At 33.3% G+C, this 18164-nt stretch overlaps 1 protein-coding gene across 2 annotated transcripts in view; it reads left to right on the top strand.

Moving 5' to 3' along the window:
- LOC113513022 (uncharacterized) overlaps positions 1–17477 on the top strand; it is a 239493-nt gene extending 222016 nt beyond the window's left edge. For both annotated transcript variants that reach the window (XM_052894773.1, XM_052894772.1), the window contains 8 exons: positions 6640–6746; positions 7542–7649; positions 8356–8449; positions 9468–9673; positions 9757–11652; positions 12239–12401; positions 12760–12928; positions 13623–17477. In XM_052894773.1, the coding sequence (XP_052750733.1) occupies positions 6640–6746; positions 7542–7649; positions 8356–8449; positions 9468–9673; positions 9757–11652; positions 12239–12401; positions 12760–12928; positions 13623–13824 (2945 nt within the window). In that variant the 3' untranslated portion in view covers positions 13825–17477. The remainder of the gene's footprint in view (positions 1–6639; positions 6747–7541; positions 7650–8355; positions 8450–9467; positions 9674–9756; positions 11653–12238; positions 12402–12759; positions 12929–13622) is intronic.
- Positions 17478–18164: the final 687 nt, after the last annotated feature.

Here is an 18164-nt window from a genome sequence, read left to right as displayed (position 1 = left end):
AAGCTTAGAAAGAGAGCCGCAACTATCAACAGCCTATGGGGATAAGAAACGATCTTGAGTCACCTGCATCCGATGTATGCTTTCTGCATTTCATTTGATGTTGTGATCTTTTCCCTTCGTGTAATGAGGAGTCATCAGTACATGGTGCGTTTATCAATACAGTTACAACTCACTAGATTGCCTTTTTTTCTCGCTAAATATCAGTTCTTCGAACTACATACCTGATCTATATCTTAATTGTTATAAGCGAATGAAATTACTCGAAATCGAAACAAGTAACATACAATTTTATAATTGGACTATTTCAAAGTATCAATTTGAAAAAACTAATACTCGTAAGTTTTAAAACCGGATTGCTACCGTTATAACTATATTATATGCGCAATTAAAAGTTACATTGTAATCGCACTTAAGCATTTCACATCGGCCCTCATCGGCCTTACAATAATTTAGCAGAGGCGTCTCGAACACAATAACAGTGCCTAGCAACCGTGCTCTGAAACGTTACAATAAGACCGGTAGATAAATAAATAAGTACAAAAAGTGGTCTCAAAAATAACCCCCTTATGGAGCGAAGCAGCTGCGCGGACTCAAGGCAAACCGCCCGCTTCTTTTAGGCCATGTTTTGCAACGTAAATTGTGATTTTTTTTCTTTTTCATCTAGAGCTACTAGAGCTTGGAAATAAGTTTAAGTGCATACCCTTTATGGAATACGTGATTGGCATTTCAAAGTTTTCAAACAGAGATCTTTTAGTTGCGACCATAAATATGTTCTGATAATATAAATAGGTATACAATGTTCATGTTATATAAATACTTTATAGTTATTAATAATGTGTATCTACACATTAATATTTTTTTATTATTTTTATATTCCCTAAAAATTTTATCAACAAAATACCAACTTGTTAATATCAATCACACAAATAAATATTAATATTGAAATAAAAATCAATTTCATCTATGTAAAAACCACTTTGAGCTCTTGAAAGCTGTATTTGCATTTGGCTGCTTTTATTTATTTCGCAAATGAGAGATGTGTCTTGCAATTTATTTTCCAATGCACCTGCTGATATTATGCTATCATATTTTTTTTATTATCAAGCAAAGCTGTCTCTTTCTACCGTATAGAAATAGTTTTAGATCGTCATGCTGCATCGACATGATTGTTATCTAAATAATTATACAAAAACAGTAATGAATAGGTACTTTTTCGAATAACTAATTTAATATTTAAAGTTTTAATATTAGATTACGTGCACACATTAACATAAAAGTTAAAAGTGATATAAACCTCCTCCTACCTTCATAAGCTATTTATCACCTAAATGACTTGTAATAATTATCATCTGTCACGATTACATTAACAGTTATTAGTTCATTATTCAATATTTAGTAAGATTTTCACCTATATTGAACCGAATTTGACTGTTCACTTATGAACAAAATTTTCAAATAATTACGCTCGTTTAAAAGCTTCACTTTGCTAATTCTCATCTACAATTTAGAGTATTTATATTACCACATTAATATAATAAATAAACTTTGGTACGTAAAAAAAACATACCATATACATGTTAATAAAATAAATACAGAAAAAAAAAACAAAAATTTCTATTTCAAATAACTGCTTTCTTAAAATATAAAATATCACTAAATATCTAAACGTTAAACAAAAAAATGTTAATATAGACTAAAGTATTCTTATACATAGGAATGTTTTATATATTACTATTATAGAACAGTAGGTTATAACAAACTCCTAAAAATAAAATTTATTATCTAATCACCATAAATCAGAAATCATGGAAATTATGATATCGCATACTAATACATAAATTATTATTATTATGGATTTCATGCTAGACATATTTCATTATCTATCATAAGACCTGGTTATTATTTCTAGACATGTGCAGTAATTTGTCCTTTTTATCAATTATCTTTGACTATAAATGTATATACAGAGCCATAAGACAGGATAATAAATACCATAAAATAAGCGGTGGACACATTAATTAAACGGTGATGTTTTAATTTTCAAACAGCGTGTCTTGTTAAATATAACTTCGATAATTTAAATGTATTAACATCAGTTTTATTTAATTTTTATTGAATTGATACTATTTACTACGTCAGTGTGAGTAATGAATATTACGCTCCGTCTGTACAATTCATTAAACATCCCACTGTTGCATTTTAAAACATCCTAAATGAAAAGAAATAACATCTTACAGATTGTTATTAAGTAGGTGTCCAAAAAATATATACTTACGACTGTTATACGAATCTAATAACGTAGTTAGAGACATTTGTCAACTGTTATCATTGTATGTATATAACACTTGTCATGCCCACATTTTCTCACACATGTGGGCATTAAGTACGTACTAAGTAATTATATTGTTAAAACGCTAATAAAATAATAGATAAAAATGTCACGAATGTAAATAAATACAGATAATAAGAATGTTTCAAATAAAATAATAGGTGCTACGTGAGAGCTTTAAAATAGAACCGGCTTGCCAACCTGCCTTACAATTTATAGCCGTGTATTTGTCATGCCGTTTTCCATTTTCTAGAGCGGACGGAGAGGTAAATAGATTTTATTTACAACAATTAGATGCCTAATGATAGTCTATTTAAATGTTTCGAATATTTGGTACTTATTTTCTTTAAAATTCATTTCTCTCAAACTTATCTTACTTTTAGGAATTAAGCCGCCGTTTTGTTTCCTTTTGAAATTGTCTAATTCATACAAATTATAACAATTTATTATAACAAACATCTGTATGAAAGGTAAATAAAACATTACTGTCATTGTCAATGGCCTGAAGTCTTATTTAATTACGCTTAATTTTATAAAATGTACGGTTTAATTATTTTTATTTTCTTTTTGCATTATTTTTTAACAAATTCCATACTGTATTATGGCGAATATAATTTTTCTATCTTTCTATATGTCCCGGTTAAATTTTCTTCTAATTAAAATTCAGAAAAGTCATTATATTTTAATTGTAAAAATAAAATTAGATAACATTTAAAAGTATACATATTAAAAATGCATATTGTTTACATATTAAATAAAATATAAAAGTCCAATAAAAAAAATTTAAACATTATTTGATAGCAAAACTGAATCAAACCACACTCCAGTTTATAGCCGCCTCTGTAATGCCTACGAACCGATAGAGGCCGATAGCATGCGCTAGTCTGCAAATAACGGTAGGTATTCCGATAGTGCCAAATTGTTGATACCAACAAAAAGTTACCTTATTACATTTACTATATATTTTTTCATAATTAAGTATTATTACTTTTAATTTAACTATAAAATTTTAAATAGTCAACATTTACTATGCAACATGGAATAGCAATCAAGCTTCCGAATGCAATGTTGACTATTGTTCTATTTACGTGTTGCCCGTCCTGAGGACTGTAATTATCTCTCATAAATTAATAATTACATAATGTTTTTTATTAATAATTGTCAATATCGTAATAGAAATTAAAACGTATTGTCACTCATTAATATATACCGCCTGATTACACTTTATTTATCTGCACTTTTGTGATGGTACTAATTTTAATCTGCGTGTTAGTCCATGTGAGGATATATTATTTTCCAGTATATATTAATTTTTGTTTTCATCCCAAATGATACATATATTTAGGATAAAGAACCATTGTTATAAACCAATTGGTTGAGGTATTAAAACACTCAGAGACGCCAACAAAATAAACAAAAAATTTTAAATTTATTTTAATATTAATAAGAACCATCCTTATTTTACCTTAAAACCTATTAGCTAATAACTACACCATTGTAAATGGTTAAAGATATTTACAATAATAGACTTTAAAAACAAACTCATTTAAATCTTAATAAAATCAATATGCTATCACCAAGGAATAAATCTTTACTAATATTATAAAAAAGAAAGATTTGTTTGTTTGTAATGGATAAAACTACTCAACTTTCACTTATAAAAAACTATATTATTAGGAGACAATTTTAACTACCCGAGTAAAAACATGCCAGATCACTAGTTATTTCATAAAAATAAATTTATTAAAATTAATAAAAATAATGTACACGAAAATATAGCCAAACTGAGAAGTTGCCGCTTTTTTTATTCAATTACATTTTGTTACTTCCTGCGTTTTAAAATTACTTTAAAATTGTGTCGCTATAAAATACGCAGCGCCGTCTATATTTACGCAATCGGAAGTGGTAGTGACCGCAAACTTTATCGCAACATGTATGTGATGCGAGCTATCGTTGACCATACGTTCTATTTTTAACGGAACAGCCCCTTTTTTGATACTCTATTCTGGTGTCTTTGAAGAAAGCAGTGAGATGCGGAATTATTTTGAGAACAGTAAGAAAAAAATGTGACATAAACATAAAAATCGATTACTGTTCTACAATTAGTTGTTTTTGTTTTATTTTTACTAGACATCTGAAATAATTATTAGTTTCTTACAATAACTAAATAATAGAAAAATTTAATTTGTATAAAAAGTGGCACAAATTTAATTTGTATTAAAAATTATCTTACCTTTATCTCTAAATACTATTTTTAAAAACATTAATAAGTAATTTTTAATAACAGACCTTAGAAAATTATATGAATTATTAAATATCTAGTTTCATGTACTCGTAGTTTTCAATTCTTTACTTTTTTCTATTTATATTTAATTCAACTTGTTGCCAAAAAATCTATTTTATTTACTGTAAAATAAAATTTAGGTCAAATAAAATAGATCGTTTTTATATACTACTTTTATTGTAGCCGTATCAGTAACGAAGTACCTATAACAATGTCCCATTTTAAGTAAAAATAAAAATGGTCACGTTAACTATGGTGCGACGTATCGTGGCGCGTGTTCCGATGTCTGTACAATATACGAAATTTGCTGCTAACCACATCCTGCTCTTTTATTCATTTTTTACTAAGTTTTACAAAAAATCCCGATTTTTACCAGCGACTTCCGCCGTATGACCGCGTCTTATTGATAGATTGATAAAAAGTAGCTTATTTCCTTCTTTCTCTCGAATACTACGTGTACACCTGAAAAAAATTCATAACGATTGGTCGGATTATTAATGTATTAAAAGATAGCAAACAAACTTACTTTCAGATGTATAATATTAGGTTTATATATAAAATTTAAAAATAAATAACACGCGTAAAATTTAAAAGCTGGAAAACCAATGAAATAGGCCACTTCTAGATAACGATATCATATTTATCTATCTAGATTTTACATATCTAAATTTTAAGTTAGACTTTCAGGGGGAAAAACAGTGAAAACTGCATCTAATTTCGCGCAGTAGTTTTTGTGTGATTTTAAAACAAACAAAATATCTGGAAATTATTGTTATGGTATCTGTGGGTCTTATTTATTTTTCTTAAAATCTCCGATATACAGACATTTTCTAGTGACAATTTTATTATATTAGTAAAATAAGATGTTTTTGTTATTTATACATACGACTAGTTTCGGAACACAAACCTCAGGCGTATTTACAAATTTGACTTCTACAAAAACATAATGTACACATACGCTGAACAAAAACATCGCAAACTACCTATTAGTGACAGATAATGGTACTTTTGCCACAAATATTGAGTTGTATAAATTATTAAATCAGTGAAACTTTAAGTACAAATATTTTAAATTACATCGTTTAAACAAATAAAGTTCCATCAAGAAGTTACAACACAAACAGCGAACTGCAAAAAAATCCTATACGAGAGTGCAATGACCAGCCAGACAACATACCTGTATTTATTAGTTTAAACGTTTCCAACGTTTTATTTGTATAAATGTTACATTACGAGTATAAGAAAACGCTCATTGTTGTATTGTTAATATAACATTGACGCCTGTATTTATAAACTATTGAATATAAAACATTTGTATCTAGTCTCCCACAAATAAAATACATATATATTTCAAAGTAAAATAAATTGTTACTTTGCATACATTATCTGTCTTATGAATAACAAATAAAATACATTGATGTCCTCTTTTTGTTTTTAGAATATAAAAACTTTTCAATAAGATTAATAGTATCACTAAGAAACACATTACAATTACTTACATTATTTCTCACAAAAGACAAACCATTATAATCTTCAATATATTTCCATATGCCAATCATTTATCATTTTCTATACTATATTTATTTATAATAACTGAATATATTAACCACTTATAATACATGTTTCATGTTAAATTAGTATTTATTTATAATTACACCAAAATTCTGTAAAATGCAATGAAATATGTAACGATTTTGATTTTATTTCTATGACACCAATATGTAAATATATCCTTTCAGATAAAAAAATAATTTACCAAATCGGTTTACAACTAACAGAGTTGTGACGTAATAAATAAAAAAAAAGACAACTGAATTGAAACCCCTTTCTTTTTGAAGTCGTTTGAAAAAGATTCTTCTCCATTCATCGCAACCGATTGCTTTCGGAATAGAGAAAAAATAAACTGACAAGTTCTTAAGTAAATATCTATACAGCACTATTATTATAAAATAAATAACTTTTGACTTTGAAGAAAATAGTTTATGGATTTTTTTTTTTTATTTTAAAACTTTTTCTATTGTTACAGGATATTACCAGCCAGCGGGTCCCCTGATCAAAGAGAGCGGTGCAGAAGCGGAACGCACGCTGGCGAGATATCATCCTCCGCCACATTATCACGCCCCGCATCCCCCTGTAAGTATTACTTATTTATTGTAATATAACATGATTTATTACATTTAAATAAATAAAATAAAATGTTTATTTCGTAAATTGATAAACATTTGTCCTCTTAATGAAACCAATACTAGTTAACTAACGACTTATTCAATTATGAATACATACTTATTTTCGTTACATTCCATAGTGTTATCATACGTGTAATTTTCATAAAATGTATTATACAAGAAGGAGACTTTGTACAAAAGTCGATTGCTTGGGTACCTCTGTCCCATTCGTGTTTCTACCTTGAAGCAGTTGTGTTTGCATGGCTGTGTTTCGGTTTGGAGGGTGGGATATGGCGTGAATTTACAGGGTACAGAGGAATAACATCTGAGTCCTCAGGAATGGTAACGCATGGGGGGTATCATGGGCGAAACAGTATACTCTGTTATGTCCATGGTACTACTCATGTCTATAGGCGATGGTTACCACTTTCCATCAGCTTGTTTGCCATTCTAAGTTGTATAAAAAAAAATATAAAATTTTACTCAAATTGTTATCTGTAGCCCCATTATCTAAATATATTTTTTTCTAAAATATACTCACACTTTAATATGAAAATATATAAAACAATAATACATAATTATGATATTAAATTTATAGTTGGCACTTAGTGAAATTGGTCTACTTGAACAAAATTTATTTTTTAAATTACTCAATAAAGTATAACATCTCATAACTGCACATAATAATGTTGATGACTTTTCAGAATGCCATTATATGAAACTAGTCAGGTAACAAAATAAATAAAATTGTTTCTGTTTGAAGGTACTACAGCAATATGGACCGCCATACTACCCTGCGGAGCTATGTTACAGCCGGTATTACAGACCACCCGGCCCCTACCACATACCACCTCCGCAGCCAGACGCACAGGTTAGTAACCTTTAATTTTCGTAGCTTTTTAATTGCCTCATGATTAATATTAATAGAAAAAAAATTATATCCGTAGACAGCTGAGTTTATTTTTAGGATCATAATTTTCGCTATTAAAAAAATATTTATAAAATACTTTATTTCTGAAACTGGTATCATTACAGTATTATTTTAAATAAATTCTGTTTACTTTCGCATTGGTACCTACCATATACATTTTGTTTAAGTTATTGACTACCTACCTACTCAAATTTTATTTGGCTGACAATACAACATACTTAACACGTTGAAGACTATACTGCAAAATCATATTTCTCACATATTGACCGGTATTTTTTTTTATTATTATTAATTACGTATTTTTAAAATATTTTTTTTGTTGTACAATAATTCTATGTCAAATTAACTAAGTCAACTATACAGTATCTCTTCGAGGGAGCGACAAATTGACTACTGTATATAAATTGTATTTAAATAATGCCCACCGGTATACAAGCAGTCCCCAAGTAAAACATGTACCCACCCGTGAGCACGCGGGACGGTAATGTTGTTGCGGAGTGACCCGCCGGTGGGCATGCGTTCTTTTAACGTGTTAAACTTAATATACACCACACATGCACCTTGGCTGGTCTTATTAAAAAATATAGTAGTACTACAATTAAAAAATTAGCCTCTTTTAGTCATCAACTGTTTGCTTTATTTCCAGATGGTAGGTGTTAGCAACGAACCGTATCCTCCCCCACAGTATTACGGAACACCACCGTGTTATCAACATTCACCACAAAGGATACCATACGTGGGTGAGTACATACATATGTTCTTAGTTCAACTGTATTTTTTTTTCCATTAAGCGATATAGTCATCTTATATATTGTTTTATACATAAATTCATTATATGTAGATAAAAAAATAATAATATTATTAAACTCACAAAATTAAATACGTAATAATTATGACTCATAAGGTATTATACCTTCTATATCCATCCATATCAGCCGTTAATTATCTACTGCTGAACATAACACTGCTTTCGCCTATCGGGGGGTTTTGCCAGTAGTTGCCACGCTCGGCAGGCGAGTTGACAACCGCAGCTAAGCCTTAGTGAAGTTTTAAAAGGGATGCTGCTGCCCTTTCCTCGACCATTAATAAAGGAAAGGGTTGCCAATTCTATGCCAGGACCACACGGCACCTTACCTGCTTAATAATACCTTAATGTAGTTATTAATATAAGTATCTACTAAAACAATGTTTTTTGAACGAACAAGAAATTATATAGATAGATAGATACTCTTTATTGTTTCCTCCAAAAAATTACAACAGTAAACTTATTCTAGATATAAACAATTACAAGAAATAATCACACTGAAAAAACAATGGGCGACCTTATCGCCAAAAGCGATCTCTTCCAGGCAACCTTTGGATGGAGAGAAGTAATTATAAACAGTTTGATTGTAGGTGAATCTAACTGTTTATGATGATTATTTACACGATGAAGATCCTATTATTACTAAATATGTACTATATTTTTATATTATATGAAGATATCAAGTATTACTTAATTTTTCCTCTGTGTAGTAATGCACCGCCTACTTATTTCTCGGTTTGGTTTTGATTAGACTCATTTATCCAATGGTTGAGTAGAATTTTATTGCGCATTAAAGTTTAAATAAATAAATAAACAACGCGACATTATTATTAAAGTGCCACTTCTACCTAGTATTCTTATGTAACAACACTATTTCCTTTACGTAAAATACATCTCACACTCGTATAATATGTAATAGTTGAAACTAAACCCTATCTATTCTTTTATTTTAGAATACCGCCAATGTCCGTGCCCACTAAACACGTGTCCAAAAAACGTCCTTATTGGGCCCGCTACTGGTAAAGCCCCTACCGGTGGCGGCCCCGCGGACGTTCCCTCCGCGCTCGCGCCGCCCGGGGGCGCCTTCCGAGCGAAGGTGCGGGCGTGCGCACTCGACGCCAGCGTAGTGCCAGATACGCTCGCCCACGGCAGCGGCAAGGTAAACAAACAAACTGATTCATAGGCAAACGTCGCGAAAACTCTGCCCCTCTTATTCTGTCTTAATATTGTAAACATTTCCAGGATCCGCCGCTAGAAGCCGAGCCACCAGCAGCCGCGGATGCACCTCGTCCGTGCCCACTACCTGCTATGGGCGGAGCGTCGCCTAAACGCGAAATATATGATGCACGCGATAAACTTCGCCGCGTCGGGGACATGCCCGTGCTAGGCCCGCCGTCACCGGCGCGAGGCTCGGCCGGTGTGTGCGCCCCGCAACCTCCACCGGTAGCTCCCCGCCGCGCGCGCTTAGGCAAAGAAATGGCCCGTAGATCACTCGCCGGCGACGACACTGGCGTCCTTCTTTCCGCCCCACTCGCCCCTCTAGCGCACCATAGCGACGCCGACGATGACGTCCTCGCCATCTCACCTCCGGTCTGTGCTCCCATTGACCTATCCTCCTCAGATGAAAGATCCACACCGCTCGTGGACGTGAAAAAAGAAAACGAGGGCCCGACAAATACGCCACCAAGAAAACCCGACGCGCAAGCACTTAGGGAACACAACTGCACTACAAACTCGGACACTATCAATACTAATGATACGGCGAAAGCGGTGAAGCGTAGACACTCAAAGCCCAAATTAGAGATCGATATGAAAGATACACAGCTTGAGGATAGTTGTAAAACAAATGGTATCGGCGAACACGTTAAGTTACAAAAACGTAGAAAAGTTTCTGGTGAACAAACGGATACTCGGTCGGAAACGGTTACGAAAGAACCGAGAAAAAGAGCATCGCCAATTAAAAGGATATCCAAAACATCATCTGTCGAAAAGAAAACCGTAAAAAGAAAATTAGACAGTACTCATAATGAATCGCGCGCAAAGAAAACACAAATAGAATCTGTAAATGAAGATCCTCGTCTGAAAAATGTAGCAGCAGTAGTCGAGGAAGCGTTACTTATAAAACCTAAAACTAAAAGTGCACTTCTCCTCGACAAACTTTTAAGAAAAAACAGCATCGATAGAGCCGATGCTAAAGGATACTCTTCCGATACAGAACTGAATCCAGCGGAGTTATTTTTATCGCCCAATGAAAATATTTCTCAAAATTGTCCAAAAAAAACCTTAAACATAAATAACAATATTGTCGATAATCATAACGCAATTAATGGTGTTCGGCCTAATAAAATAGCTGCCGTAAATCAATTAGTAGGGAAAAAACTACCCTACAAGAGTAATTGTAAAGTTGATAAAGTAGATTCCAAAATCACACATAATTTAAAATCAGTATTAAAATCGCCCACCGCAAAATCGGTCCTTAAAGAGGAATCTAATGTGATAGTGAAAGAGAAGCAACCCGATAAACTTAGTGTTAAGACCTCAACAGATAAAAGGGAGACGACGGTTTTAAACGTCGATATTTCATCTCGCAAAGAAAGTAATCTCGAACCTGCGATAGACAAGTGTTCAAAAGGCGGTAAACTCTCTAAGCCATCCAAAACGAGAGCAGAAACTACCACAAAGATCGCCGTTGTCGACGAACCCGAGCGAGCAGTAGAATCGAAGGGAATTACAGAGAAGCGATCCAGCGACGCGTCGACGATTGATCGGCCGAGCGATGTCGTCGAAAGCACAACAGCGAGTAATGCGAAACCAGAGCGGCCATCGAAACGATGCAAGCTGAGCGTGGAGCAAAAGGGGAAGAATGTCGAAAAAGTGGTGAAACTGCTAGTGTCGAAGAGGCCGGCGATAAAGACAGACGACGCGGTACTGGTGACAGAGGACGCGTGCTCGTCGCCGACACCGCCGAGCGCGGGTCGGCGGGCGCGGCGGCGGCGGCCCAGCACGGTGCTGGCGCGCCGTTCGCGCCGCCCTGCTGCGCCGCTCGCGCCGCCTGCGCTCGAGCCGCGCGCCGCGCCGCGCTGGAGCAATGGCTGGAGCTTCGACGGAGAACACTACATTTCCAAAGTCTACCTCAATGTGAGTTCTTGCATTCTTATCCGCATAATAACTGAATTTAGTCCTAATTTACATTATAGGCATTAAATTTTTTATCTAAATTTATTACAAGTTTAGACAATAATATTAGATGCATGACCCCAGTTTTGAAAATATTAGATATCGTGGCAACCAAATCAGTTTAAAAATGTTTAATTATTGAACTGTAATGCTGACTGTTTGAAGTATCAATATAATTTAATAATTTGTGGCTATTACTACTGCCTCTAGTCTTTACTATAATTTTATTTGTCAAAGCGATTACCTTTATATCTTCACATTATCTCGATATTAAAATTGGGCCACCGATATCTAGATGTTATTTTCAAATAAAGTAAAGTAGGATGGCTTTGTTGACATTTGAGCTTTGTTATTGACAATGTTGCTGTAGTTTTCGATAGTATTGTTTAATTTTGTGTATTTGCTTCACTTGCATTATACATTTGTGCAAATTTTAGTGGCTGTTTATTATTTAAGTGTGTAATTATCTATTGTTATAACTGTCCGTGTACCTTAAACAAAAAAATAGACATGGAAGTATATTAATAACATAGTATATGGTATGTAGAACGACTCGCGGCTGGACCGGCCGGCGCGGTGCTGGTCGCGCATGTCGCACGCGAGCGGCGACCGCGTGTCGCGCGGCGACTGCGTGCTGCTGCGCGCCTCCGTGGCGCGCGCGCAGCCCTTCGTCGCGCGCGTCGCCAGCCTCTGGGAGAACCCCGACGATGGTCAGTCTGCACATAGCTTACCGAATCTATCCATTACTGAATTCTAGTTATTAACTTTCTTATTTCGATAGTGTACAGTTTTTGAGAGACCATATTCTTGAATCATGACCTACGAATGGCAAAGAAGCTGACACCCGATCTACAGTAGCAACCGTTATTTGTAAAAACTTGTAATTGGCTATCGATCGTCTTTATGCATTTTTACCATTATTGTAAAATAAATAAAAAATAATCGTATTTAAACAAGGTCGACGCCATAAGTTTCGAAGATTGCTGATTAAACTACAGACGACGAAGACACCTTCTGATAATAATACTTAGACTACTTGTAGTAGAAATAACTATTGTTGTGTCACAGGCGAGATGATGGTATCCTTGGTGTGGTACTACCGGCCTGAGCACACGGAACACGGCCGCCAGGCGGCCGACGCGCCTGATGAGGTGTTCGCGTCCCGCCACCGTGACGCCAACTCTGTTGCCTGTATCGAAGACAAGTGCTACGTGCTCAGATACAACGAGTACTGCCGGTTAGTTTGCACAACTGCTGCCGCCCGTAACGACGATGGCTTGTTCGTGTTTTAATACTAGATACAATTCCTGACATGGAAACATCACTCTACGATGCTATGTACTAATTAACATCACTATACGATGCTATGTATTAATAACTGTTCACTGATTGATCTTTATATTTTCCCCATCGTCATCTTTAATTGTCCTTTAATTGTCCGCTGCTTGGGGGGTTTTGCCAATAGTTGCTATGCTTGGCAGGCGGATTGGCAACCGCAGTCAGGCTTTAGAGAAGTTTTAAGAGGGAAGCTACCGCGGTTGCGATCACACGGCCAATTTTTCCCATACTTCGCCACAAAGCATGATGCTAAGCCACCTTCAACGACTCCTGTAATGCTTTTCAGGTTGGCGGTTTTTCGCATGAGGGTTGACTGTATACTACGCTTATTTACGACTTTTATTATGTATAACTATTACTATGTTTTTTTCAAGTAGTACACAACCAGTCTGTGTTTGATTATCTCTAAAAAGCTACTCGAAAATTTACTGTGATAAAAATTTATATGTAGTCCGTCCGAATAATCCAAAAGCCAAAAGTTTCTCCAGTGACGACTCCGAAAAATATATGCAATATAGACTTACCCACATCATAAATTGAAAGAACCGATACCGAAGTCCCCTACCATTAATTAATCAATATTAACCCAACAGTTACAGGAAACGGCTAAAAGCAGCGGAAGAGGGAATCACATTGGCGCCCTCTATAGTACCACCGATGCCCGCCAGCGAGGTGAGCCCTGCGCTCGCACCCAACGACTCCAAGTTACCGCTCACCGTCTCACCGGAACTTGTACTCTTCTGTCGCAAAGTTTACGACTTCCGGTCCAAGAAGATATACGTCCCTAACAAATGAGCCATGCGAAATAATCGCGTGGTTACTAATCGTTGGATCTCTGCTGATCTTTTTGGAGCCAATCGTGAGCTCGAAACTAAATGGGTGCGTGACTTTTTTTATAAGTATCACAAATCGACTAAAAGGAGTGAACACCAAAGTTACATTATGAAGTTAAATACCTATTTGTCGGCGGTACTTCGTGATACGTGGACAGAGATGATTGATTCATCGCGAGCGAATCGAGCGGCGTATGGGAATGTTTGAATGGTGACTCGGCTATTCCTAATCGTAGTGTGTCTCACCCCAACCTTTAAATTAGTACAAAAAATACGTTCCCGGGTGCAAAACGTAGAATGTGTGACCTGTGACAATTTTATGTGAAACTAAGTAAATCGTTGTGTTTAGTGATCGCCGATTGGTCCGTTTACGTTGCTTGTGTCGTGATTTTGTAGTAGACATTTCTTTTTTAAACATTTTACAGTGATTTGCTGTTTTATTTTTATTTTATGGACGAATATTTTTTACAAATGATGCCTTTTATAATGTGTAAGTAGTTGTAAGTAAAATCACGAATGGTAAAGATATCTACATAAATATGTATAACAATATACATATTGGATTTTTTCTTAGGGATTGGCTATGTTCTATCCCACTTTTGGAGAAGCAATTGTGAACGCGTGAGTTAATAATCTTCATGCGAATCGTTAAAAGTTTTGTGTTGAAAATTTGTATGACAGGAATGATTTTTATTTTATTTAAACATTAAGTTTCTATTCAGCTACGCGAGAAAAGGCATTTATAATTACGATTATTTTTAATTAATTGTTACATTGTTGTCAAAGGAGAGTCTATATTAAATTATTCTTTTATTATTTAAAAGTAGTAAGAGCGATATTTGTCTGCAACCTAGTAAGTGGGGTCTCATTTAAATTTACTAAATCGTTTCCCTTATTACAACAGGTTCACAAAATCATGATAGTGTATACAGTGAATTTATTGTTTTTTTTTATTTTTTTTTATATCACATGGATATATTTACAAATGTATCGAATACTTAATCCTTTATATTTTAAAGTCCCACTGAAATAAATATGACCCTTATCTACGAGTAAGAAATCCGTATTAGTAGTGCTAATGCATCCAGTCATTATAATATCAACAGTAGAATTTTAAACGTTTATATGTGTTGGATATTGTATACGTGTAATACCTATAAAGAAATAAATTTTGCCTATAATAACCTGCCTTCGAAGGAATTGATTTATTTCGGCCGTATACAGCAAAAATAAAAACATTTTTCATATAATGTCGCAGTACATTGTGGGAAGACTGATTTTGCGAAGGTGGTACACTTTTTAATTTTGTCATTACGCAGTCAATTCCGAGACAACTGTGTTTGTTTGTCTACGTTCACATAATTATCTACTCGTCAGCCAATATTTTACACTAATTGAAAAATAACAAGTGGGAACATTGTAACATATTTTAAATGTAATGTTAGTGCATAGATGTAAACAAAAAAAAACACGTGGGTGTTGGATGAAAAGAGATATATTGTGTATGACTGTCATAGTGAAATCTCTTTATCATTAGAAACATAATTTTAAGTAGCGCGGAAAATTGAATAAAGAATATATATTTAACGTTATAATTCCCGCGTGGAAGATTGTAAAGGGCATTTATACGTTTGCAACTCGTGTATTTCTCTTTCTATCCTTACTGTTTCTTACGATGTATCTGTGTATTTTTGTTTACCTATCGTTTAAAATGTTAATATTTTGTTGTACATAACTTCTTAATTTATTTGTAAGACTTGCTATTTATTCTAACTAGTGAGATTTATAAATACATTGTCTTATTAAATAACGTAGGTACATGTTCTTGTTCATTAAAGTAGGTAATCAAAAAATTACTTCCTCTCAGTGCCTAATGGACTTTCTTAATCAGTTCAACAAAAACGTTCTTAAGAAATTGTTGAAGCTGCATAGGACCAACTCTCGCCATATTCATGATGTAACTACTCACCAACTAGATTGACTAATTGACTTGTATTGACCTCATATAAAGCATATATATTTTTAATGGACTAAAAATTTTGAATCGTTTACCTTCATTTAATTTGTATTGTTATAGATCAAAGTTCAGGAATCGAAACAAGAAAATAATATAATGAATATTTGCATTACCACTCTTATCTGAAACGCCTGTAATAGTGTACCATGTTTGTTCGGATATGAATACAGTTCTGTAAATATCAGGTAAATTTTCATCACCCACACGCAAATTTATCAATTCCGTGTATATTTTTATTAGTATATTAAATAAGAAATCGTGAATAGTCTGAAATTAGCTTCAAAACACCGATTTGGCGGTTAACCGTGATCATTTCCTAACAAGAACTTTTATAGGCATTACAGAAAACATCTTGGTTCTGAATGTATTCTATTATATTATATATTATAGAATATTTCACATGTAACATAGGAAAGGAGAATGTTTCACCTAAAGTTAGAAAACAAAATTACAAAAAAATTTTAAATCAGTTATGACGTATTCGTGATTAACTATCGATATAATTGTCTAAATAGAGATTATTATTATTAAACAAATAAAATGAAACATTCATTACAATTCCTCAGTTCCTATATAGGTACTTACCTCAAACCCAATTAAAATTATTGCCTACCTACTTTATAAACCTACTTGTACATCACACAATCTCACTAGTTGTCTGTTCCAAAGCTTAAGTTTTCTATATCTTATTCCTATTTTCTATTGCTTGATGCCAAAAAAAATTAGGTGCAAAATTCTATTATTCTGTAACAATGTAATACCATTTCCCTTCTATTTAGGTTACACAGTGACGATATGGTCTGCGAAGAATTAGCTTATAAACTCACCTATTGTAATCACCGTAGAATCTCTTTCATTTTAAATTTATTTTATTTTAATGTGTGTAGATACTTGAATAAGACCGAGTAATAAAAGCACAGAAATAGTAATAAGTCTATTTATAATTTATAAACTGTATTGGAACTATACAAGTATATGAGACTGCAGACATGATAAAAATAAAAGCATAAGTTATAGGATTTCAGACATTATAATATGATGAAAACATATTACTTACTTGTAAACAAACTTGCAATACCTATACTGGAATAAATGAAATAGCTTTATGTCCCAAATTATTAAATTGCTTCTATCCTTAGATTAAGGACTGTTCTAATCAAATTTCATAGATTAACAATAACACGTTCTCTATCTACAAAAGTTCCATTTTTAAATGTCAGTGGATATATTTTTCTAATGTTTGGTCAAGTGTAAACCCTTCGCAGATTTTATCGTCATTATTACTCATTATTAATTAATTATAGAATTAATGAGTAAATTCCATAATACTACTATTACTATAAGTAAGCTCTCCCTTGCTTGTAGGTGGATTGTTTTAAAGAATGTTACCTGGTATTCTGCAGTTGCAACCTTCTTATAGTCAATGATTTTAGAATTAGGTTTTAATTACTAATAAGAAAAAAAAATACCTTGTTTTTATTATTTATTTTGTTTCAATGGAAATTATATAGGTATATTTTTATTATTGTAACCTACATAGTTATGTTGGCTGTAATTTAATATTGATGTAATTAATATATGTATTTTTATTTCTACAAGCCTTTTATTTTTTGGCATAAATAAAATAAACCTAAATTTATTTTTTTATGCATTTTACAATAAAGCTGAAGGTCCACTTGATAAAAAGTGCTAACCGTCGGTTATAGACACAAACAGTAGTCATAACAGAGAATACTGTATCAAACATGATACCCCTGATGCGTTACCATTCATAAGGACTAAGGTGTTGTGCCTCAGTACCCTGTAATTTCACTGTCATAACCCACCGTTCAAATCGAAATATAGCCATGCAAATACGACTGCTTCACGGCAAAAACACGAAAGAGGTATAAGTACTCAAATAAACAAATTTTATACAGGAGGCCACTGTGCTCTGAGTAGTGTTTTTTACGTGCGAGTAAAAATTATATTAGGATTCTTAATAATAACAATAAAAGCAGCTAGGAGCTATTTTATCTTTATCTGCCTGTTGACATACCTCTGTATGTCATCAACGAAAAACTACTGCGCCAAATTGAATGCAGTTAATCAAATAAATTACACACCTCAACACCGTCTAGGGATATTTCATATAAAGTTCTTAAATTCTAAAAATACTGACTATTTTTTTTAAGATATTTTATAGGTATTTGTTAACGATTCTAAATTTGCATTTGAAAAAAAAATTATAAAATCAATTGATTTGCGCAATATTACTAAGGTGAAATTTGAATGATTCAATTTAC

The sequence above is a fragment of the Galleria mellonella genome, unplaced genomic scaffold, assembly GCF_026898425.1.
Source record: "Galleria mellonella isolate WM207_F2 unplaced genomic scaffold, CSIRO_AGI_GalMel_v1 utg23, whole genome shotgun sequence".
NCBI lineage: Eukaryota > Metazoa > Arthropoda > Insecta > Lepidoptera > Pyralidae > Galleria > Galleria mellonella.
The sequence above is the reverse complement of the archived record's forward strand: the minus strand, read 5'-3'. Positions and strand labels throughout refer to the sequence as shown.